The following is a 23,697-nucleotide window of genomic DNA, read 5'->3' on the forward strand; positions in this document are numbered from 1 at the left end:
CCTTGTTTCTCTTTCTGGACCATATCTAAGTGGCTAAGCTCACAGAGGGCGGGGTCAACCACTAGCCAGAAATAAGACCTCACAAACAGAGATAAGACCTCACCTGCTCTTCACAAATGGCATCTGTCCAGTCTCTGGCCTGTGCATCTCCATTCTCCCATAGATAACCTTCCTTCAAGGCTCTGGCCCTGAGGTTCCAGTAACCCTGTTTCTCCTTATAGGGTGCCGTGTGTCTCTCCATGTCTGTATCTCTCTGTTCTTGACTCTTAATTCTTGATTTGTGTGATGCAGAACACAGGACCTACCCTTCTGGCTCGGACACCTCTTGGCCTCTTTGGCCTGGGGTCTGTAAAGTAAAACACTTCACCCTGGTGTCCTTCACTGGTGGTACTTAAAATTTGCTGTTTCCTCCAGAAGAGCTGAAAACTGTCCCTAGACTAACTTTTTTAGGACACCAGGAAGGAGCAGAGGTCATCAGGCAGGCATAATTTGGGCACAGGACAGAAAGAGCCACAGGACTCATCTACCGGTGTCCTGGGAAACCAAGAGGTCCTAACACTATAGGGTTTCGGGTCCTTCTTTGGTCCTTGATGGAAGACTTCAGATAAGATATGTAGACTTTATCAAATAGAGTATAGCTAGAGTTTGCTGTAAAATGATGGAATAGAGAGAGAGGAGGAGGGAAGGAAGAAGGAAAGGAGAAAAATAGAGAGAGAGAGAGAGAGAGAGAGAGAGAGAGAGAGAGAGAGAGAGAGAACACCTTCAAGCATAAAGATTGAAGATGGACTGACTAGGATCTCAGGTTACTTTCTTAGAGACTAACAGTATTTCCAGAAATCTCCATTCCATCCTGAAGGGTTATTGTTCTTGCATAAATCACATGGTCAGTTGACTGACTCCTAAAAGAAGGAGTTCCCTCTTTAATCTTTAGCTAAGTGTCCCCTTCTAGTTAGTTTCAAGACCCTGAGGTTTCTTTTAACCCCTCATCCATGGTCAGGACTTCATTACAGGATCCAGTCATCGTGGGTACACTTAAAAGATGTTATGTTCTATTGAGATGAACTTGGAAGCTACAGCTTGTGTGAAATCTACCTGTAGTTAATGATTACTAAGAAAGCGTCCGCCTAGGGTGGGGAGTTGCATCTGCTTTTCTTTGGAGTGGCACAGGCATCCTGTCACCAGGCATACTGATGATTTGCTGTCTAACAGCACTGGACCAAGTTTCCTGAAAGAATTATCCCAAAGAAGGGTCATGGTAACATTCCTCTTCATTTCTGAGGTCTGCAGTTGTGCTTGTAACAGAGTCCCCGGATACGCTGGGGGCTCTCAGAACAGGTCCATGTCTAGATCTTCCCTCCTTGGCCCAATCAGAGGTAAGCCAGATGATCCTGTCTTATCTGACCCCAAGCCTGGTTGTTTCCAGGTTGGTCTCCATCAGCATTTAGATGAATCGCCTTGGGTTCGGTTGCATTGTGGAAAAATTGCTTTGTGTTGCAAAGGTAAAGATCCAACTGTTCCTAGCAGTGTAGCACTTTGTCATTTGCAAGCTTTTTTAGATTCGTTATTCTGAGGGACCTTCCTGTAGTCCTGGGGTCACTGGTGGGGGTGTCTTGGTCCTCAGTGGAGAGGAGTAATTTGGTCACAGGAGCACAGTTCATGGGCAAACTCTGTTAGTTGGTGGTTGAAGATGAAGCAAGACCCACTCCTCTTAATTCTGTTTCTGCTCCACTGGCTCCTCAGAAACGGAAGCACCAGCCCCTGCAGAGAGAGAGAAAGAGGGGGGTGGGGAAGGAGAGAGGGGCCATGGCAATACTGCTCTGCATTTTTGTGGCCTCTGAAAATAACTTGTTTTCTTGATTTCTCCCTCAGACAGCTCTCTGGTGACAGGTACACATGCAACTGATATTTCTCTGTTGACTTTGTATGCTGCAACTTTACTGAACCGGTTTATTGGTTCAAACATTTTTTTAGGGGGGCAGTAGGGTCTTTAGGATTTTCAACATACAAGATTGTGCCACCTGCAGTCCGGGGTTGTTTGATATTTCCCTCCCCAATTTGCGCGTCTTGTTACCCCAGCTACAAATGTACAATACTGTGTTATGTGTCTCCGACTGGAAGGGACTGTTTTAAATTTACTCTTCGTAACGAACTGCTAAACGTCCAAGGAGATAGATACGCTCATTACGAAGTGGATCATTTTCCAACACACACTTGCATCAAAACATCATTTGACACTGATAAATATGTACGAATGCTGGTGCCACTAATAATCATAAAATAAATATCCATTGAAAAGAATGACAAACTGCATGCCACATTTTCTTGCTTGGTTATTTTTAAAGGATGAGCAGCATCCTGAAGAGCTGAATTTACTTTTCATACAAACTGAAGATCTTTATAAGAGAGAGACAGAGAGAGAGGTGGCCCATGTGTGGGAGTACAGATTCCTTCATCTGGGTTCAGACACAAAAGGGGTGGAATGCCTGTTTGGGGGAAATTAACTCCTAATAAATGAGTAATAAAAATGGGCTAATAAATGGGAAAGGATTACCACATTAACAAGCAATACAGATACATCACACTAAATGCAAGGGCACAAAGAATGTTAGGAGCATGGTGAGTTTTCTGGCTTTTTTTGTTTTTTTGTTTTGCTTTGCTTTGAAGAGGCTACTTTGAAAAAACTCCCTAGGTGGACAGGAGTGTAAGAGCCATTAGATCATGCTATATCCCCAAATCGTGCCCTATTTTGAAGGTGCCCCTACGGGAGCAAAGCAGACATGTGTGACCCCTGCAATTCTATGGCATTCCTGAGTCTGTCGTAGATGGCAAGTTCTCTGCCTGAGAGAGCAAAGGAAGTGATCTGTAACTTTCTGTGCAAAACAGCATGATGTCAAGGATGCTGTGCCACTGTTAACTCTGTGGCTGTCAACTGTGGGAGACTGTCCCCTGGAAGATACCTGGCAACCACTAGAGGCACACTTGGTTTTATGCTTGAGGAGAATGGGAAAGGTGTTTTGGCTGGCGTGCTGGTGATGCCCAGTGTATCAGCCCAGCGATGCTGCTAAACATCCTGCAATGAGCAGCCTCGTCCCACCACAACCAACTGTTCCATTATAGGAAAACAAAAACACATTCCAGGATGACATGCTGATAAATGGCTGTGAAATTACAGTGAGAGTGGGAGAAGACTGTTCTCATGTTCTGTAGCACTGCAGGGTGCTAATTCCTGATTATAATTTGTTGTATATGTTAAAGTAGCTAGAAGAAAAGAATTTGGGTGTTCTCACCACAAGGGATGACCATTTGAGTATGATGGGTATACCAGTTGTCCTGATGCTATTATTACACATTGGATACACACTGTATTCACAGTATGTACATCACATTATGTTCCATGGGTATTATAATTATTAAATATCAAAAGATAGGTAAAGTATATACATTGTCCTTTGCATTGTGTTTACTCAAGAAGCTGGAGCTTTAAATGAAAATAATTTTATGTCAAGCAAAATATGCAAAATATGACAATGAAGTTGTGATGCCAGACCATAACCTTTGGTCTGTAGCATTTTCTGATATCCATCTGTATTGCGCATATTTAGCTGAGCAGGGAGTTATTAACTACACTCTGTACAAATGACTGAAAACGTTTGTGTATTTTCCAGCCATTCAGTCCAGGTAAAGACCCCAGATGCCCCAACCGTAAGCTTTTAGTAGCATCACTAATGGATGCTCTTAGTAATCTTACAAATCTTTTGGGCCTCACTGTTTATAATTAGAAATGCATGCTACTTTTTGAATCTTTTCTATTACCTGTAAAACCTTCCAACCATTAAGAAAAATCCTTCATGAAATCTTTAATATCCTCATTTGTTGTGGTAGTGTGAGGAATTTTAATTAAACACATTAAGCATCATTTCTTGATGGAAAGCATCTTTCAAATCTTGTCACTGTGGTCTGAATAGGGTTTGTGCCCCAGGGGTTTATGTGTTGGAAGCTTGGTTCCCAAGTTGGCGGTCCTAGGAGTTCTTTTGACATCTTAGTGAGTGGTCTTGGGTCACTTGAGAATCTGCCTTTGCCAGGGATTTAGATATCTCTCGTGTGACCTTCCATTTGTAAGAAAGAGATGTTATAAAGATCAAGGTTGGCTCACCTAGCCCTGGGACTCCTGCTTCAAGATGAGGTGACTCCCTCTGGCCCAGCCTGCTACCATCTGCCTGAAACCTTCCTCAGAGCTCAGCCAGAGCTGCCACCCTTTGAGCTATATAAACCTGTTTTCTATAAAATTAGCCCGCCTGGGTATTTTTTGGTAACGATATAAAATGGGCTTAACATACCTCCTTACTCTCCTAATGCTTCTATATAGGGAAGGGCCCGACCTTCTGACTTCCAATCCACACAGCTTTTTGGTGGTTATTTCCTTAATTAGCAAGTACTGAGTAATACATGGCAAGCAGAATAGATTCCAGAGATGCATCTGTGAGGTTCCCAGCACTGTAAATGTTTTGAGGATGCTTCTAGTGGACCATGCAAAGTTAAACACACATGCACATAAAAACCCAGCTGTGAACCTGCTGGTATCATTGGAGATCAGAAAGGTACAGGATAGGTGAAGAAAGGGGAGCTTCCATATCTTTGTTTACACCCATCCACCATTTAAGCAGAGGTGTATGTTGTTCGGACAAACATGTGCCTGCATAATGGGAACCTTTCTCCAGCAGATCTGAAGGTGGAGCCCAGAGCACTATCCAAAAGATGAGTTCAGAGAGGCAGTTACAATGGAGAATTGTCCCAGATCGGCTCCTCTAGGGAAGCGGTGGTGTTTTCAGGGATAGGAACATTTGGTAGCCTGGTCATCTACCCAGTACGGTCTTTTAAAAGCCCATTCACATCGTGGGCCATTGCTTGCTCCTTGTAAAACAAGCATGTGTAAAAAGAGTTCAGATTTAGGTGACTCTGAGCACCGCTGCCAGAGTTGGTATTCATAGCCTGTATCGAAGGTGCTTTGCTAAGAGGCTTTACATTGCAGACGTGAAAGGAAGTGACCACCGTCACCTGTGAAGCCTGCGATCCTTTATCCATTTGCGCATTCTCAGGGGTCAGCAGGCAGCCGTTGGAGGTCTTTAGTTGCATAATAACAATTTGAAGAGGGAGTTTTATTTCTGTCCTCTTTCTAGCAAGAGAACAGTGACTAAATCCTTTGCTCCCAGGCTTTGTGTATGGTTTATGTGAATTGAATGTATTAAACTATCAATAAAACACAAGGGTGTCATGTAGCAGAACTTCATGAGAATAGCAGTGGTTAATCACGATGAGTCATCTAAGACCATCACTATTTATCAAGTGCAAACAGTCCCCTCTGTCCTTGAAAGTGAATGTGACACACATACATATCCTTGGTGTCCAGACTCCACGCCATGAACAATTTTTCCTTAAAGTGAATCACTGAGAGCAACTAGCAAGCCAACTCTTTCCTTCGTTTATATATTAAGAAACTGTACACTGTTGTGGTTTAGGTCTCAAACATCCTGCAGTCTCATGTGTACAGCAGTTGAGTCTCTCAGAAAATGACTGGACCCTAATGGCTCTTATTTCATAAAAAGATGGATCCACTGATTCATTTGTAATCTCCCAAGGCATAGTAGGAGGAATCGGGTCATAGGGACATAATTTGGGGAACTATATCTCATTCCTGGGTCCTTCCTCTATAAATCACTCCATTTCCTGGCCTCCATGAGGTGAGCATCTTTGCCCCACCCTGCCGGTCTGCTGTGATATTTCTGCCTCATCAGAAACCCTGAATCAGTGCAGCTTCATAACCATGGACAGAAGCTTCTTTAAGCTTAGCTCAGGGGCTCCAGTGCTTGTCTGCTAAGCACAAGGTTGTGAGTTTGATTTCTGGTATCAAAAAACCAAAAAACAGACTTCTTTAAATCCTGAGATGAAAAAAAAAACTTTTCTTCCTTTAAGTTGTTTATATAAAGTGACTCAAAGCAAACTAACCTCCACTCTTAATTGCTTTACAAAGTTTGAGGATCTAACAATAAAAATGCCAACCAAAAAGAAAAAAAATAGGAAATTAGCACTGGTTAATATTTTGCATATTATTATCTTAGAAGTAGTTATTCAGATGACAAGATTTAGGCATGAAAAAAATGATCAAACAATCAAACAAGTTTCCACCCTTGTTAAAACAAAATTTAAAGAAGATGACAATACTCAATGTATTAACTATTGTTACTATCATTTGTTATGAAGTTTTGTTTTACTTTTTCTTTCATAAAATAAGAAAAGATTTTTTTTTTAAAGTGTCAGCCAGGTCAAATAAGATGAGACACTGCCTAAGAGATGGGAGAGGGAGGTGCGTTTCTCTATGATTCTGCAAGTATATGTGAAAGCAATAGTTCCATACTTGTAATTATAGAGTATCTTGCTTTGACCATTTTGCTTTTGAAAAGATTGAATAGTTTTTATTTCACTTCTATAATGTTTCATCATTTAGGTATTTCATAGTGATGCCCTGATTTCTAAAGAAAAAAGCTCAGTCTTCTCATTCCCATTCAGAGAGTCAGGGTTGAGCAACTTGGATCTGATGATTGGATAACCCAAGCTGATAGCATGGCCCAAGAAAAGATGCTACTCTTGGAACTCAGAGGAAAGTAGTTGGCGGAGAGCGCTTTCTTGGATTCAAGCATTTGGTCACTAGGGGAAGCTTCTTGTTTTGCTGTGGTGGGATTATACTCAGTAGAGTGCAAGTTTTGCTCTTCTAGGCTTTGAGGATGGCTCGTAGGGTCCAGAGGCACCTTTGGCTATCATGGTCCAGTGGAGGCACACTGCTGACCTCTAGTATAAGGAGGCCAGTGATGCCTCTCAGCTTCCTGGAGTGCCCAGGACAACTACTCCTAGAATGGACCATCCATCCCAAAAGACAGCAGTGCAGAAGTTAAGAAATCTTGCTTACATGCACTCCAGAGACCCGAAATGGAACTCATTACCCTGGCTGTCTAATTGGTATGTAGGGACTCCTTCACAGAGGCTCAATTAAACAATTTTAGTAAACATCTACTCACAGGTTCATAGAGGAGAGCTACAGAAGAACATTGCCTACGGCCTTGGCATGGAGAGTTGATAAATAATTAATGTGGAAACCGAGAAAGCATACATAAAAACCAAAAGTTCTGCCCGAGAAACAGAATGGATGGTGGCCGTGGGCTGGCTTGGATGGGCAGCCTTTTCTCTGCCGCTGTTTCTTTTAGGAAACCACAGGAGCAGAGGCCCACTGCAGAGCTCTAGAAAATGACAGTGTCACTCAAGAGAACCATCACAAGGAATTTGAAAGGTCGCCCTTGACCGAGATCCAGTGGGATTCCAAGAATTCCCTCTGATGCTAAAACAGCCTGTATTCCCAGCAAGTGACACAGGGGTTCTTTCTTGGAGAAACAGCCTCCTGAAAGAGATGCCAGGTTGTGACATCTGCAGATAATGTAGGGCGTGGTGATTTGCATGCCTGTAATCCCAGCTCCTCTACCGCTGAGGCAAAGGGGCGGCAAGTTTGTGACCAGCCTTAGCAACTTGGTGAGACAGTGTCTCAAAAGAAAAAGGGCTTGGCATATAGCTCAGTGGTAAGGAACTTGCTTAGAGTGTGGGAGGGCCCTGTTTTGTTTTTATATCCCCACTACTTAAGCAGAAAAAGCAAAAAGAGAAGGGGAAGATGAGGGGAAGCTAAGAGAGGAAAAGGTAAAGGGAGACACTTCATCCTCTGCGTCTCTTTAGTAAGACCTCAGGGATTGCATTGGTCCACCTTGATAACCGAAGAAAATGTCCTTATCTCAATATCTTTACTCCCACCTGCATAATTCCAAAAATTGGCCCATAAGCCAACATACCAGGTTCAGTAATACCATCAGAAATGTTTAAATTTTAAAAATGGATAAAAGACACCCTGTCGTGAGGACCCGCAGGATCCTCCCCCTGGCTTGGCACACACTTTTCTGTCACTCTAGGCACCTTCTGCAGCAGCTCTGGTGTCCTCTTTCCTGAGTGTCTTTAGTTCCACTGTCCTGGCTGCCATGATGTCCTGAATCTATTCAAAATACTGACCTTGCATGGTCGTTTTGGGCATGAGCCAGAAGTCACATAGTGCCAGAGCCATTGGAAAATGCAGATGACGAGGAAACTCTTGTGATTATTATTATTTTTTTATCGAGCCGACCTTTCTGTTGCTGACACGTGGCAGCAGTACCTGCCCATTCCTTACCACACTCGTGGTCAAGACCTCCAGGAAAGAGGACTTGCAGAACTGTTTCTCAGAAAGTGCCAGAAAAAAGGACTGAGTGTGCTGGAAGCAAAGGGAAAGATTTATGAGAGGGATTCATGGCAGTGTCTCTTTTAGTGTAATCACTTTTCATTGTAATTTAAGCACACAGTATGTTTTCACCAGCGCCGGTATGCATGGGTACTAGAGAACCTCACGCCTGGGAGTAGCCCTTTGCAGTGTGCTCTGCAGCATCACTGGGCCATTCTCTGAGGCATGCATGTTGTAGATCTCCATGAAGTGACTGCAGAATGTGATTCTCCATGTGGCTACCTATTCCCACAGCTCTGGCGGGACCCACCCATGACTGTCCCACTCCACCATGCCAGCTCTTATCTTTCTCCATCCCTGATGCCACTGGCTGTGGCTAAGTCTTCTCTGCCTTCCTCAGTGCCCACCTGCCAAAGAGAGAGAGAGACAGGTCCGTGAGTCTGACCCACGGGCACCTAAACCCACCAACATGGTGATGAGAGGGGCTGGAGGGCGCTACTGAACCTTGCAGTGCTGAGCATGAGGATCCCCCTTTGTTGTTGAATATCATCAGCAATGTCTGTGGGCCTCAGGCCACTGTCCACCTGCAGATTCCTCCAGCCCCTTATGCTTCCAAGGCATGAAATGCCATCAGGTAGCGCGAGCTGAGATACTGCATGTAGGTGATGGTGAATCTCTTCCTGTGATACACAGCACAGCACACAGCACTGCCCTGGGCTGCCAAGCCTTGCACTTTCAGTTTTGAAGGTGGACACATTTCTTTTATAAAATCCACCAAACACAAACGCGGTTCACTTCAGAAAGATTATGACATTGCAGATTTATTCCTAACAAAGGACCTGCCTTTCCAGGGTTCACAGAACAAATTCTTAGCTCAAGAAGGAAATGGCTTTCAACAAAGGGCTGATGGGAAGTGACAGTGTTTTCATTCTTCCCAGCAGATTGCCCGTTTTGGGTATAGGTTGGGACAGAGAGGTCATGGCTAGCGCCTGAGAGGAAGCCATGTGTTTTGGAAACAAATGTGCAAGAAATAGATGATTGTGCTTTTCTATCCTTGCTGCTTTCTTAGTTCCAAGAGCCTTTCAAGCACATCCTCCCTGGAGGAGGCAGGACGTAAGAATGTGCTTCCAAAGTGTGTGCCAGATGAACCAGGCTCTGAGAGAAGGAGGAGGGGAAGCCATGTCCTTCACCTCTCTTTTGTCCCCTTGCCCTCTGCAGGAAGATGCGGGTCAGTCTCCTCCTCTTAGTGCTTCTGTGGGAAGCCAAGAGCCAGCCAGCATTGAGGCCAAACATAGTCCTGTTGATGGCAGATGACCTTGGCATTGGAGATCTGGGGTGCTATGGGAACCAGACGCTCAGGTATGGAACTGCAGCTGCTGGATGAATTCCATAGAGGGTGTGACAACAGTCTCCACAGGTGATTAACACAGGGACAGTGCACAGAAATGTTGAAAGCCCTCCATAGAAGAGAGGCATTCAAGATGAGTTTTGTTTGCTCGTGCAATAATGGGGAAACGATGACCTAAGGATAATTAGGTAGGGAGCTTCATTCCACAAAATTAAATGGGAACCAAATTAAAAGAGAGGTGTCAGAGAGACCCATCATCAGTGCCAGAGGGTGGTGATGGCTGGTGTTGATCCTTGAAGAGGCTGAGTCCTTGCTTTTCCCTGGGGATGTGTGGAAATTTGGCCGAGATAGGAACACTGGCTGACCCTTGGATGTGATTGAGAGGAGATGGGTTAGCCGAGCCCTCAGGGACCCGAGGTAATGGGGAGGACAGTAACTGCCACTGCTGTAGGACTTGGTCCCTCCCTTGTAACCCAGAGAAGGAGGGACCAAGTGCTGAGGTACCCCCGGAAGGTGTGGGTGGGAGCACGTGAGTAGCTATTTTCCTGTTAGCATCTTAGTTGTGTCTCTGAACAACCACTTGGGCTGATGGTCATCCTAAAGGAGATGGTTCTCTCATTCCAGGACCCCCAACATTGACAGGCTGGCTGGCGGGGGAGTGAAACTCACACAGCACCTGGCCGCGTCACCCCTGTGCACACCCAGCCGGGCAGCCTTCATGACAGGCCGCTACCCCATCCGCTTAGGTAACCTTCTGTGTGTGGCTGGCTCTTGTCCTCCTCCAGGGCCAAGGTTCTGCTGGTTCTTAAAGGTGCATTTTCTTGCTTTAGGAATGGCCTCTCACAGCCGGATGGGAGTTTACCTGTTCACTGCTTCTTCTGGAGGACTTCCCACCAGTGAGGTGACGTTTGCCAGACTTCTGAAGAAACAGGGCTACTCAACAGCACTGATCGGTATGGGACAGGTTGGAGCGGAGAAAATAGGAGAGGCTTTGGGCAACTGCAGAGGGCTGTCACTGATAAACTTCACATTCCTGTGAGGACAAAATGCTCTGGCTATTTGGCTATATAGTAGTACGTATATGTGTGTGCATGTGAGTGGGTGTGTAAGAACGAGGTGGAGAGATGGTAATAGATAAGAAAATAGATGGAATGATGGATCAATAGATTGAGGAAACAATGAATATGATTGGTGGATAAATGATACAAATTGATGACAGATAGTACAAGATAGATAAATAGATCATTTGGGTGGGTAGGTGCATGAATAGATGGATAGGTGAATGCATACATGGAAAAATCATAAATAGATACGTACATTTATCATTTGAGTAGATGGATGGATGGAGAGATCATAGTTATGATAGATTAGATAGACAGATAGATAGATAGATCATTTGAGTAGGTATATGGACAGATAGATGGATGGATGGATGAATGGATGGATGGATGGATGGATGGATGGAGAGATCAAGACAAATGTGATAGGTAGGTAAATAGATAGATAGATAGATAGATAGATAGATAGACTGATCATTTTAGTAGGTATATGGATGGATGGATGGATGGATGGATGGATGGATGGATGGAGAAATCATAAGTAGATACATACATTGATTATTTGAGTGGATGGATGGATGGAGAGATCAAGACATGTGATAGATAGATAGATCACTCAATCACTTGTGTAGGTGGATGGATGGATGGATGGATGGATGGTTGGATGGATACATACATACACAGATCATTTAAGTGGGTGGATGACTTGATTGATGGAGAAATCATAGATGTGATAATGATAAAGGAATATATAGCAGACAGATGGAATGATGGCTAGACAAAGGAATAATTACAGAAGGACAATAATGAGATAATCATCATAGATAAGAGAGATTATGGTGATAGATGGGTAGGATAAACAGATCACAGATAGATGAACTAAATTATATGCACATACATACAGAGACAGAAAGAAGCATGGATAGATGGATGGATGGATGGGTGGATGGATAAGCTAAACAGAACACAGATGACATAAATCATACACAAACAGACAACAAGATGCTTATACAGAGCTTCCAAATGTACACACTTTGCTGTCGATAAAAGATTTTCATTTTACTTTTAGAAAGTATAATGATATGTACTCAGATTTTTGTCACTGTGCCAAACACTTGAAGTAATCAGGTTAATAAGAGAGAAGATTTATTTGGCTCACAATTTCAGAAGTTTCAGCGCATAGTTGGTTAGCCCCATGGTCTTGATCCTGTGGTGGTCTATCATGGTGGGAGGGCATGGTAAAGTAAAATCTCTCACTTCATGGTGAGGAGAGAACAAGAGGAAAAGGCTAGATCCCACAATCCCTTTCAAGTCCATTTTCTGCCCCCTCACTTCCTGTGACCTCACTTCCTGTGACCTCACTTCCTGTCACTAGGCCCTCCCACCTCCCAACAGTGAGAAGCTGAGAAACAACTTTAACACATGGGCCATGAGGGATCCAAACTGGAAAATTTTGTCATAATTTGTCTAAGGACATATCTCCAAAAGAAAATAAAAAAGACAGAAAGAAAATCTACTTGAGCGTTTGTACAGAATTTTGTGCCTATTAAAGTGGCTAAGTGATTTTACACTAAAGTTTTTGCTTGCTTTGGTTTTCTTGGTTATCTTTTGGGGCACTGCAAAGCTGGTTTTCTTTTCTTCTAGCGTTATGTGGCTAATAAGTTGCTGTTTGTGGGATAAAATGTGAAATATTACGGGGAGCTATGGGTGGAAAACCTGGATCATAAAACAGTTGGATAGAACATGTTTTCTGGGATGTGGATTTAGAAGGTTGCCTTCCATCCAGGGCATTTACTGGAACTAAAGGTCTCATCCATCTGTGTCCTCAGGGAAGTGGCACCTTGGGATAAACTGTTACAACACAACTGACTTTTGCCACCACCCTTTACGCCATGGCTTCGATTACTTCTATGGGTTTCCTATGACCAACTTGCGGGACTGCAAACCCGGGTCAGGCACAGTCTTCTCCGAAGCGTACTGGTGGCTGGTGTTCTTCCCGCTGCAGATCCTAGGGGTCACTGTGTTCACGCTGGCCGTGCTGCACTTCCTGAGGCTGATCCATGTGCCCATTTGGGTCTTCATTGCCCTCTTCCTCCTGGTGGGCCTGATCGTCTCCCCGTTCCTGTGTTTCCTTCACTATTTCCGGCCCTTTAACTGCTTCCTGATGAGGAACTATGAGATCAGGCAACAGCCCGTGTCCTTTGAAAACCTCACTCAGAGGATGACGCTGGAAGCCACCAGGTTCATACGAAGGTGGGTGTCCACTTTTCTCCTCAGGATACTCTTTGGCTTTTCAAAACGATATGACAGGAAATTAGCAATGGTTGCTATAGTGCCTATTGTTATCTTCAAAATAGTAGCTGAGATGACCAGACACGGGCATGCAAGATTGATCGAAAAAGGAGAAGTGCTCACTGTTCCCTTTTGATGAACTAACAGAAGGAGTATACGATTATCTTAGCTGTGTGTGTGTGTATTTCCTTTCCTTTTCTCCTTTCTCCCATCACAGTTCTTTCCTTGTGAGCAGTTTCTTTCCTTTCCACACTATCTGATGTACCTTTGGGACCTTACTCTTTTAGTTTTTTCCAATAGGGAGACAATATGATGTTTACCCATCTGAGTCTGATTTATTTCAGACTTATGGGTCTGATTTCTCATCCCATCCACTTACCTATAAGAGCCTTGAGTTTATCTTTCTTTATAATCAAGTAATATTCCATTGTATAGTAATACCACATCTGTTTTATCCATTCCTCAGCTGATAGACATTTGGGTTGTTTCCAAGATTTAGCTGTTACTAATTGTGGTGCTATAAACATGGGTGCACATATATCATTGTGGTGTGATGTTTTCATTTCTTCTGGGAAAATTCCTAGAAGAGAAATAGCTGAATCAAAAGAAACCTTCAATCCTATATTTTTGAGGAATCTCCACACTGATTTCCACAGTGCTTGCAAAACTCTACAGTCCCACCAGCAAGGGAGAAGGGTTCCTTTTTCCCCACCGCTCTGTCATCATTTGTTACAAGATGATTGTTTTGATCATAGCCATTCTTTCTGGGATGAGAAAAATCTTAGTGTTGTTTTCTTTTGTATTTCTCGGAGAGTTCATGCACAAAAACCAAATTCCACAGGAAATACTTCAAAGAATCAGCAACTGGGATCTCATATTATTAAAAAGTTTTCGTACCTCAAAAGGGATCACCAAAGAGTGAAAAGAAAACCCACGAGTTGGGGAAAAATTTTAACCAACTGTCCCTCAGATGCACTTCTATCTAGAACATATAAAAATTAAAATAATTGAGGACCCCCCCCATTCAAAGTCCCAATCCAAAAATGGGTGTCTGCGATGAATACACACTTCTGAGATGAAGAAACACAAATTGAAAATAAATATGTGCATTCATCTCAGATGCCCATTTTTGGATTGGATCTTTGAATTTTAAGGGTCTGAATTTTTTAAATTCTTTATATGTTTTAGACAGAAGTCCTTTGTCTGAGGGACAGTTCACTAAGATTCTTTCCCAGTTTGTAGGTTTTCTTTTCACTATGCTAGAGATTTCTTTTGACGTGCAGAGACTTTTTAATAAGAGGCGATCTCAGTTGTTGATTCTGGGAAGTATTTCCCATGCAGTTTGATTCCTGTTCATGAATTGTCTACCTACCCCCATGTCTTCAAGGTTTCTACCCAATTTGTCTTCTAATCGATTTAGTGTTTCTGTTTTAATATTCAGATATTTGACCCATTTAGATTTTAATTTAGTTGGCTATTTGGTTCTGAATGCCATGTAATACTTTCATTCTCTTGAATGGTTTTACACTATATTTTTATGTTTGATACCATAGTATATGAAGGTATACTCAAATATTTCAAGGAAAGAGACACTATGGTAGCTACTGTTATGTCGGATTGTCTTGTGGTGAAATAGTATGTTGCTTAAATTGTTCTGTTCTGACCTGTGTTGTTATGTCCTCTTTTATCTTAATCTTTTTTAAAAAGAAAATATATATATGAAAAGCAAGCTCTTAATAAATGAATCTTGCTTGTTCCCAAGCAAGGTGGAAAAACTGTATGATGATTACTGTCATGCAACTGTCCTTTCTATACTGCATAGGTGTCTCTCACTAGACTGGCTGCTGTAATGATGCAGGGAATGGACAGGGAACACATTTAAAGAAATCGTGACGCTATGAGGCTCTGATTCAAGTAATTTTTCCTGTACCTCATGTCCTGTACTTCTGAGGCAATTCCATGAAAAATATCTGCTGCCTAAGGGTCCTGTGTCACCCTGGTCATTAATCCCCAGTATGGCAAACTGGTACAGAAAAATAGTGGCATTTATTAAGTCCTTGAGATTGTGCTTGGACTATAAGTAACGTAGAAAGATCCAGAATATTGGGGCTGGGGGTTTAGCTCAGCGGCATAAGAGCCTGCCTTATAAGCAGGTAGTCATGAGTTCAATCTCTGGTACCAATAAAAAGTAAAAAGACAAGAAAAAAAAATTAAAAAAAAAAAAAAAAAAAAAGATCCAGAATATTTTAGGCTAACGTTTGAGCCAAAAAATTGTGTGAGTAAACTGGGCTAAGTGGATTATTTCTCTGGTGTCTTTAAATAGCTTTTGATCATAGTTATGAAGGATGAAATTAGCAAATGGAATACCTGCCAATGGAAAAATAGACAAAGTTGTGAGTTATATGAACAGGTACCTATAGTATATTATAGAATCCATAGAGACTTCTTAGTTTTCTGTCACTGTAATAAAACACCCAGAAAAGTCAACATAGAGAAAAAAGGAAAGGCTGATTTCCACTCATAGTTACTAAGGTTTTAGTCTGCGGTTGGTTCAGTCCATGGCTGTGAATACGTTTTGAGTCTGAAGCATCATGGCGGAAGGGTGTGGTGGATGAAAGCTGCTCACCTCATGGCAGCCAAGAAGCAGAGAGGTAGAAAATCACAGAAGAAAGGTAATGAGACAAAATGCACCTTTCAAAACCATGTCCCTAGTGGCTTGCTTCATCCAGTCAGCCCCCTCTCTTACTAAGTCCGTTACGCTGAGAACTCATTAATGGGTAAATCCATTGACAAAGTTGGAGCCCTCACTGATACATCTGAAAATTTACTAATTTTCTGAGCGTTTCCCAAGCCAGTCATACTGATAATCAAGATGAGCCAAAGAAACAGAATTGAATAGGTAGACTGTTAGGGCTATATAGGAATAATTGCTATTAAAAACAAGCAAGTGGTCACATATTTTTTATTTTTTCTATTTGTAACTTAGGAGAGAGTACTTTGAGGAGAAATGCAGACTTAAGGAAATGTGTCAGCACATGGAAAGACCTGGGCTCCGTGCCCCGCTCCACAAAATTAAAGAGAAATAGAAATTTTGTCTGAAAACTTGACCTGTGGTATTTACAGCAACTTTTTGGAAGATTTGAGAGATACTTGCATAATAGAGATGATAAGAGACACAGAACTCGTCACGTTGATGAGAATTAAATTGCGTGATGCCAAAGTATGAAGCCAAGCATGGAAAGGGAAGTTCTTATGATGGAAGTGTGTGCTAAGAGACAGAAATCCAGAGGGAAAGTTGAAGATAGGCATTTTAAGGTGTGTGAGTGCTAATTAGTTATGGGCTGGTGAGAAAGGTGGAGCATGGCTCACTCCAGAAGTGACACTGTCACTTCCTGGTGTGGAAGTCGCTATGTTTCCTCATTAATATCTTGCGTGCAAAAAGAGTCTTCTCTCCAAAACCAACAGTGTTTAGCAAGTCCCTCAACCATTATTTTTGTAGTTACAAGAGTCAGTAGAAGTAATCTGTTCATGATAGTACAGGTATGATACGGTATCTTTCACATCACTGGTTTTGCAATAGAGTATTGAGTCTATTTTGTACATCTTTGTTACAAATTATTTGGTATAGGAATAAGGTATACATGCTCATTAGTTGGATGTCTGCTGTGGTTTGAATATTGTAAGTATCTTCCTTAGGTCAGCGTGGTAGACTTGGTGCACAGGATGACAGTGTCAAGGTGATGGGACACAGTCACAGGTAATTAGGTCACGAGGTGGCATTAATTTACTGGACACACCCGGATGTCTCTGTATTACTGTCCACCTTCAGCAACCTCTCAGAAACAGGCAGTGTAGAAATTAATACCTATTATACAAAAATGATGTTCTGACACAACTCTTCATCGTACTGTGTTGTTCTGGCAGAAATGATTTAGTCATATGAACATATTATTGTGAGGCATTCATATTATTGGGAGGAATTTGAGAAGTAAGCAAAAAATCTTATTGCCATAGGATATTCAAGCCTGATCGGAGTAGTGATTATATAGAGTTTTCTATCATTTTCTCCTAGAACCAGAGATTTAAGATATTGTAGCCACACCTTAGTTGGAGGCTATGACTATTGAGTTAAAATGAGTGTTTTCCACCAAATAGATGATTCTCAGTGTAAAGAGCAATGATCCACCCTGGAGCAATGTATAATAAGTACGAGTAAACATAATAGCATTTGTACACCATCATGCTAGTCATGAAAAGCTTCTTACTTGCATTGTCTATAAATAAGGTTACAGACAACAAGGCAAAAGCCATTCTTAGATAAAAGTGTCTTCCTGTGTTGTCTGAATTATCCACTTGATCGCATATAGTATCCCGGAGGCAGACATTACCTTCCTAGATTGTAGAAGAATCGTTACAGGGAACAAGAGAGGAGAAAGAGTCCTAGGTGTAGCAGGCAAGAAGTACTAGCAATTAAGGAAAAAGAGAACAAATTTAATAGTGTGTAACCAATCAGTGAGGTAATCCAATACTACATACCCGTGATCCGGTCACCTCTCCAAAGCCCCACCTCTGCGTGTATGAAGCTTCGGGGGGACATCTAGATATAAGCCATAACAGTTACAAAATCAGCACAAAAGCTCTGCATCCAGAATCGCTCACATGAAACAGGTATCTTATTGAGGCATATTATCATTTAAGAGGTGCATATGTCACAGGGAGTGAGGAAAATGATTTAAGTTCTGGTTTAGAAAATTTGCATCCTTTCTTACAAAGTGTGGCTGGAATGATTGATTGTGGAGAGTTTCTTCCTGACATGCTAGCTGGAGACGTTAAGCTATGAACGGCTGGGGAGGTAAACTAAATGTTTCATTGGTTTGTGATTCTAGCAGTCGCGATCCACTTAGCTCTGGTTCGTAACTGGAATAACAAATGTACATTTCCAGGCGGAAGAAAGTGATGCCTTTAGCAGAGGTAACCATCCACTCCTCATCCTCATTAACACCTTCAGTGGTAGATTCATGTTGTGAAAATGCTTCTATTATTAGAGAGCTGGGTCATTAGCTCCCCGTGTGTTGTCCTCTGTATGGTCACTGAGGAGACGAGTCGTGCTTAATGTTCTTTAATTAGTAAGAAATCCATGTTACTTTTAGAGGGAGGGTCAAATTACATATTTGTTAGAGATTTCTTATCCCATTTCCTCATATGTGCTGATTATGTCTTTTCATCATTGTTTTGATCTTTTGCTTTCTCTGTTTTTCAATGTGACCTGGAACAGATCCAACTTAGATACCCAGCGCAAATGATATTGGCATGGCACACATTTGAGTGGATGCTCGTGGAGGGTCACCATTTGGGCATGAGGCACTATGGATATATACATGCTTATAAGTATCTTCAAAACCAGCCCCTTCCCTGTGTCTACTCCATAACAACTCCTATTATGGCTGATAAATTGAGCAGTTTAGAAGTTTAACTAAGAGTCTCAGCAGGGAGCTGGGATCCTTACTTTGTAAATATCCTCAACCTGTGCAAAAGGAGGGCACGGAGATATTATGAGTGCTACACCTGCCCTGGGGGGTCAGGGGTAGAGCTGGTCTGTATACAATATAAGGGAGGAAAAGAGGTTGTTTCTATCCCCTTTTTGCTCTGGCTCTTTTGCTGACTGCCACCTTGAAAGTGTTGCCCCAGTGCCATGCCACCCTGCCTTGGAGGCAGCTGATTTTGGACTGAAACTTCCACAAACAGTGAGCTAACTAAACCTTTCCTTCCTTCATTTTGGGGGTCAGGTATTTTGTCCCAGCAACTAGAGAAAAGTAACCAAGACAACTCCCCAAGACTGGTGTATAGACATCTTACATTGGAAAACTTTGAGCTTGACAACCTTTGGTCAACATTCAGTACCCTCTTCAAGAGCAAGGTTCTATATCCAGTGTTTCGACCCCACCACAAAATGAGACAGGTTTTTGTAGTGACTTAATCATGTTCTCAAACCAGATCTGTCTTGCCCATGTCGCTGTATGCAGATCACTGAAATGATGAATTCTTCCACAGAGGAAAAGTTTAAACATGAGGCAGACTAGAGAGCACAGCTCAGATTCCCCTCCCCGAAGATACGGCTAAAAATATTTAAGGCTGAATTCAGGACCAGCCTGGGCTGCACAGGGAGATTCTGTCTCAAAAAGAAGCAAAACAAAACATGTTTGTGCGGTAAAAACAGCTTGGTCTGAGATGTGGAAAAGTGATATAATTAATGCAGGGTTAGTTCAACTTCACAGTTCTTCATAGGGAAAGATTGAAAAATGGTGATTTTTGCATGATCTAATAACAAAGTTTTCAGCCCACCAGAGTCAGAAGTTTTCTCCAGGTTTTTAAAAATCAGTTTAGGTACCTGCTACTGTTATGGTCTGTTTGCTAGAGATGTTCTTTGAAACAAACCTAGGGAGAGTCTAACAACATTGTTTGGCTACCTACCGGATTATTACAGGTGATTCTTCACAATTCAGCTGAAAGCAAGTAACTAAAAGCAAACAAAGTGGGTTAAAACTAGAAGAATTATTAAAGTTTCCACTCTCTTTCAATGCTCATAGGGGCTGTGCATTCCCAATCTGAAAATTTGAAATCTGAAACATTTCCAGATCTGAAATGTTTGGGCCCTGCTATAATGACAGACATGGAAAATTCCACACTTACTGGAATTTTAGTTTTGTACAAAATTATTTAAAATGTTACCTAAAACTACCAATAAGCTCTTAGGATGGAATGTACATAATGTTATGTTTGGCTTTGGATCTCCTCCCAAGATACCTCTTGGCGAATGTGCAAATATTTCAGGATCAGATATCCGAAGCGCTTGTGGTCACAAGCATTATTTGGATGAGTGATGTTTAACTTGCATTAGCCACGGTGTCATTAATATCGCCGTTGCCGTGGTAACGGAGAACACGCTTCACCTTCTAAAAGGAAAATACAACTTGGTGATGGTGGGGGAAGGTGACAGGGTGATTTTATTCATAAACGGTATTTTCTTCAGTCCTGGTCATAACTGGATTGGCAGAAGGTGCCACACCAACGGGTGTGATGGAATTCATGTTTTATGTCATGTTGCCTGCAGAAATGAACCTTGGTTATTCTCCTCTGTGAAAAGCCCAAAATGTTGGCCCCTTTCCTCTACAAATTCAAAGAAAACAGGGTTTTGGTTTGAGAAAACATTTAAAGAAGTCATGTGTCTTTTTCCCTGAGAATGAACGCACTGTGGGTCAGAGAGGCAAATCACCGAGAAATGAGATGATTTTAAACGTACCTAGATGACCTGTATCAGTTATGGTATCAGCTATGGCATTGATCAATTTATAGGAAATGTGCCACGAATATCCTCTGGGCCAGTTTATGTAATTTACATCAACTAATTCAATATGTGAGCGAGGGAGGGTTTTGATTTGGTGTCATTAGAAGATCAATAAATGTTTAGCCTTTTCAACTAAGCTGTATAAAGGATGGTGCTAGTTTTTCTTCAGTGTGTCCTTTAGCAAAGTATCTGTGGATAACAAAATCTGAAATTTGGAGATGGCATGGAGGTCTGGTTTTAATCTCATCTCCTCCCTGAGATCTCTTCCTTTTCACTTTAAGGAGCATTGCTTCCTGACTTCCCCCAGAAGGAAAGGCACTATGACATCACAATCACAGAGGGACTAGCCATACTCATAATAAGAGCTACTATTAGTATTAGGAGGAGTGATTATGTCTCTTGTGGTACCGTTTTCCATGCTTTGCAGTTTGGTGGTAAATGATCTTTTCTACAGACATCACTTGTTTAATCATAGTTCCCCGAAACTTACGACAGCTGATCAGTGTGTCATCCAGAAGTATGACCTTTGATCCTGTTGGATGGCTGTCACAGTTCGGCAGAGGCAGACTCCGTGAAATGCATTTGCCATCTGAGCGTGTCATGGTTTCACCTGACTGCGTGCTTGTTAGTGGGCATGAGAGGTCACTGGTGATTGGACACTGTGTGTCTTTTGAATGAAAGCAGCTTGGAAGTGTGTCATCAGTGTGGGTAAGGCAGAAAGAAATAGGGGTGATTACTGATTTTGTTTCATAGGAGGAAAAGTCAATCAGGTTAAAGATTTAAAAGGCAACAGGCTGGATATGTACACGCATACTCAGAGGAGTTGAAGGCTGGGCGGCTGCTCTGTGGTAGACCTACCTTATTCATGATCAAGGGCATGCTTAGGTTCCCCAAGATCATAAAAATTAAAAGTAAAAAAGATGAGAGAGAGAGAGAGAGAGAGAGAGAGAGAGAGAGAGAGAGAGAGAGAGAGAACATTAAATCCTTAAGAAGTGTTGTGGAAGCATCACATTGACCAATAACAGGAGAAAACACTGCATTTGTTTCTAACCTTCCTGAACCCACAAGCTATTTATCTAAGGAGGGACAATGTTTTTACTAAGTCTGTCATTCCACACTGAGCCCACAGTAATTGAGTACATCTTCCCTGGATGCTCTGGAAAAACTGAGTCCAAGAGCTCCCGCACATACTAAGCCCCTTATTAAAAATAGCGTATTATTTGTGTACAACTTACATACAATCTACCAAGTACTTCCAATCATCTCAAAATAACTTACCATACGAGTGTATACGAATGCCTGAGAACTTCTTATTACAGGCTACTTCTTAGGTCAGAATGGCAAGGGAAAGAGAAAAGTATGCAGGATGTTCTGTACAGGTGCAGTTATGTGTCCAGTAGTTTTAGACTTTACTTATAATTACTATGTATTTGCATTCCATAATGGATACACTCACTGTAGGGGTTTGGTTCATGGACACAGACATATCTTAGTGCTTTTTGCATCCCTACTCTCCTCCTTTCCTCTCTTTCCCTTCCATCTCCTGGTCCCTTTCCCATTTATGAAAGATCCAGTTTTTGAGCTGAAGTTCCTTGCACCTAGGCATAGGAAGTACTACCTGTGGAGATAGAGAGCTGGGAGTATACAGGGATGCAGAGGTGTTCCCCTTTGCCACACGGGATCCATAGCATGCCACAACTGGGACATGAATAAAGGTGCCCAGCCTTTCCCCAGGAGGTGAGTCTGCCACTGTATGTGTCTGCAAATCGTGCATGTGATGCGATCAGACACTTACACCTTATGGGAAATGCTTGCAAATGCCAGTGCCTCGTGTGAGCCTCTGGAATTGACCTGTCTCTCAGAACCAGTTCTGACCTCTGCAAGATGAGTCCCTGTGTCTTGGAGCTCAGCTTCTGCAGCTGTATGGAGTGGTAATTAAGACAGCTTGGACTAATTACAGATACCTTTGCCCGAACTGTGGGTTCCTCTATTCCTTTTTTTTCCTGGTGTGTGGACATCTAATACATGTGAAAGGCAAAACAAAAACAAACAAAGCAAGAGCTCTGATGCCTTCGCCATTTTCCAAGTCCTGCCTTTATAGAACGCAAATCCTTTCCTTCTGAGATGCCACTGCAGGTGTGCTGCTGGATTGCACTGCAAGCTGCCTTCTGGTTGTTTAGCACAGGGACCCCAAGCTAGTGGCCTCTGAAGGTTCCATGCTTCTGCACCAGGTGCAGCACATTTTCAGGAGTTGTTCCCTGCAAGGGTGCTGTATCTTCACCCAAGAGAGAGCTGGCAGGCACTCCCCGGGTGCGAATGAGACGCCCAGTATTCATGACTCCTGGGCATCGATCTCATGCCCCAATGGACTTTATTTCTATCTGTAAACTCGGTCTTCTTGGTAGCATGTTTTTTTGTTTTGTTTTGTTTTTTTGCAAAACACGCACAGTTTCCTTTTCTGTCTAAAACTTAATGATTCCACTTTGACACGCAGAGCACAGATGCATACAGTGCTGGCGTCTGTCATCTCCCTCACACAGAAAGGATGTGCTCTGCTTTCTGGAGATGTGACGCAAAAATGGCCCCATGAATGATCCCTTTGAGTAACCACACAAGAATGTCTGCCCTTTTCCAGAGAAGGTCCTCCGGGATTCTCACAAGACAGTCACACCAGTCGTGTTGATGGCTGCCTTTCTCCTTCAACCCTTTTTTTTTTCCCTCTAGTTTTTTAAAGTTTTAGACGTGGGAGCTGCTGCCTGTAATCAGAGCATTCAAACTGCCATTGGGCTGGAGCCCAGTGCTGGAAGTTCCCAACCAGGCTGTGAATGATTCTTCTTCCACAGCCATTGCAGTATTTTTAGCCACGCCCATGTGCGGTGTTTGAAAGATGGGCTTTTACACTCCTTCGTCTATTTCCCTGTATTAGAAATCCAGAAATAAAAGGCAGGAGAGACCAGTGTGAAATTGCAATGAAACTGTACCCCTGTGTGGCATGATCTGTTTCAGAAGGAGCATAAAGAGGTTTTTGTTTGTTTGGGGAAACGGAAGTCTGTTGGAAGCACTGGGATCTGTTTCTGTGCGAGGACGGGAAGTTTTTTGTGAATGAGTTTGTCTGATGACCAGCAGAGCCCTTGGACACAGCTTTCTCTCTTCTAATTTTCTTAGAGCTGAAGTAGTGACAATATTCTTTCATTTAGTGCTGTTAGTTTTAAAAAGGCAGCCATCTGACGAGGTACACACATGTCGTCCCAGCACTAATCGGAGGCTGAGACAGGAGGATTGCAAGTTGGAACCCAGTATGTGCAGTTTGGCCAACTTCACGAGACCCTGTCTCATAGTATTTTTGCAA

At 42.5% G+C, this 23,697-nt stretch overlaps 1 protein-coding gene across 8 annotated transcripts in view; it reads left to right on the forward strand.

Annotated features, from left to right (window-relative positions):
• LOC106025956 (steryl-sulfatase-like) overlaps positions 1-23,697 on the forward strand; it is a 210,672-nt gene that overhangs the window by 105,585 nt on the left and 81,390 nt on the right. For all 8 annotated transcript variants that reach the window (XM_063242777.1, XM_063242784.1, XM_063242778.1 and 5 more), the window contains 4 exons: positions 9,524-9,664; positions 10,278-10,399; positions 10,484-10,606; positions 12,541-12,964. In XM_063242777.1, the coding sequence (XP_063098847.1) occupies positions 9,524-9,664; positions 10,278-10,399; positions 10,484-10,606; positions 12,541-12,964 (810 nt within the window). The remainder of the gene's footprint in view (positions 1-9,523; positions 9,665-10,277; positions 10,400-10,483; positions 10,607-12,540; positions 12,965-23,697) is intronic.

Source organism: Cavia porcellus, unplaced genomic scaffold (assembly GCF_034190915.1).
Source record: "Cavia porcellus strain 051 isolate PalLab524CR breed Dunkin Hartley unplaced genomic scaffold, mCavPor4.1 scaffold_33, whole genome shotgun sequence".
NCBI lineage: Eukaryota > Metazoa > Chordata > Mammalia > Rodentia > Caviidae > Cavia > Cavia porcellus.